The following is a 2,022-nucleotide window of genomic DNA, read 5'->3' as shown; positions in this document are numbered from 1 at the left end:
TCGCACCGCTTACACGCCGCCTCCGATGCCGCCTCCGATGCCGCCGTTCACTCCGCCGGCAACACCGCCTTGGGCTCCACCAAACACGCCTCCTCCGATGCCGCCGTTGGAACCACAGCCCACGCCTCCAGACGCGCCTCCGCTAGCACCATCGTGAACTCCACCGCTTGCACCGACAGACACGCCGCCTCCGATGCCGCCGCTGACTCCGCCGCCGACTCCTACAATGGGCTCCACCAGACACGCCTCCTCCGATGCCGCCGTTGGCACCACCGCCCACGCCCCCAGACACGCCTCCGCTAGCACCACCGCGAACGCCACCGCTTGCACCGCCAGACACGCCGCCTCCGATGCCGCCGCTCACTCCGCCGCCAACACCGCCTTGGGCTCCACCAAACACGCCTCCTCCGATGCCGCCGTTGGCACCACCGCCCACGCCTCCAGACACGCCTCCGCTAGCACCACCGCGAACGCCACCGCTTGCACCGCCAGACACGCCGCCTCCGATGCCGCCTCCGATGCCGCCGCTCACTCCGCCGCCAACACCGCCTTGGGCTCCACCAAACACGCCTCCTCCGATGCCGCCGTTGGCACCACCGCCCACGCCTCCAGACACGCCTCCGCTAGCACCACCGCGAACGCCACCGCTTGCACCGCCAGACACGCCGCCTCCGATGCCGCCTCCGATGCCGCCGCTCACTCCGCCGCCAACACCGCCTTGGGCTCCACCAAACACGCCTCCTCCGATGCCGCCGTTGGCACCACCGCCCACGCCCCCAGACACGCCTCCGCTAGCACCATTGCGAACGCCACCGTTTGCAGAACCGTGGCCTTGAGCAGATCCGGAGATCCCGCCATTACCTTTGCCGTTGGCACCGGACTGTACACCACCGTCTGTGCCGCCAGATTCGCCACCCGACCCTCCGCTGTTGGCCGATCCCTTATCGTGCGAGTTATTTTGGTCGGCGTTATCTCCCTTTCCTTGATCGACATCTCTCGCTGTAGTAGGCGCGGGAGTGACAGGCTGGGGCGAAAGTGTCGTCGGTGCAGGAGTGACAGCCGGAGTCGTAGAGGGGGTAGTTTTTTCAGGGCATGGGGTCAGGACAACATTGGCTGGTTTGGTCGAGGGTGCTCCAGACGTCTTCGTGTAGGTGTCAGCGTTCGAGATGTTTTGCTGGGCCTGTTGAGCGATGTTACCTGCTTCCGCGAGCGATCCCATTGCGGTCGCAATCACAGCAAGGTGGGCAATAATCTTGGTAAGGTTCATCCTGGACAAAGAGACTGGGGAACTGGACAAAGAAGACTTGACTTGGACTGAAGAAAAACGTTGAAGGAGAACTACCTCGCTGGAGTAGTTACTGCTAAGCAAATTTGAAAATGAGCACAGTCTGCGGCGATGATTTTCGGTGCGCAACTAAAGCCTCGATTCCCAGTCCAAGTTCGTCTCACCTGCGTTACCACCCGGTTTGCATTCTCTACCATAAGCACGGTAGCGTCTTGTAAGAGTGCGGACCCGTTCTTGGCCCGTGACTGACAGCGTTAGGGACTGATTACCAGTTGGGAGATGTGCGAGGAATAGAGTTCTAGCTCAAATGGCAAACAATGTGGTCGTCTGCATTGCGTGCCACATTCGAACATTTTTAGTGTAGGAAATCCGGACACCGTATGGCATTCAGTCAGCCGACGCGACTAGCAAAGTGGCAGGTTGACCACTCATGCGTAGAGGATAAGACCATCAGCTGGCACAAACCGGACAAGTCACCCAATATGGCTGCTTTAAAAACTTGAACATTTATTTCGCTTCACAGATATTCACAAGGGTTAAAGGGTTAATACGGTAGGTGTAAGTCTACACACCAACAGCTACCACCTATTTCATTGTAAGCATGTCAATCCACACGTCTTACATATACTCATTTTCGGGCCTTCATTATCATTATTTTATAAAGAATGTCAGCAATTGCTCTCAAATTTTTTAATTTTCGATGCATCTTGCCCTTCAAGATGAAGGCTAGATAATAT

The 2,022-nt window shown here is 58.1% G+C and overlaps 1 protein-coding gene across 1 annotated transcript; it reads right to left on the bottom strand.

Moving 5' to 3' along the window:
• Positions 1–142: 142 nt before the first annotated feature.
• Positions 143–1,267, bottom strand: PITG_17477 (uncharacterized protein; the record flags this gene model as incomplete). Its single annotated transcript, XM_002896495.1, has 1 exon — positions 143–1,267. One exon carries the CDS (start codon positions 1,265–1,267, stop codon positions 143–145), a length of 1,125 nt encoding a protein of 374 aa, XP_002896541.1.
• Between the last annotated feature and the right edge of the window lie 755 nt (positions 1,268–2,022).

Source organism: Phytophthora infestans, genomic scaffold, assembly GCF_000142945.1.
Source record: "Phytophthora infestans T30-4 supercont1.58 genomic scaffold, whole genome shotgun sequence".
NCBI lineage: Eukaryota > Oomycota > Peronosporomycetes > Peronosporales > Peronosporaceae > Phytophthora > Phytophthora infestans.
This window is presented reverse-complemented; position numbering and strand designations above follow the sequence as displayed.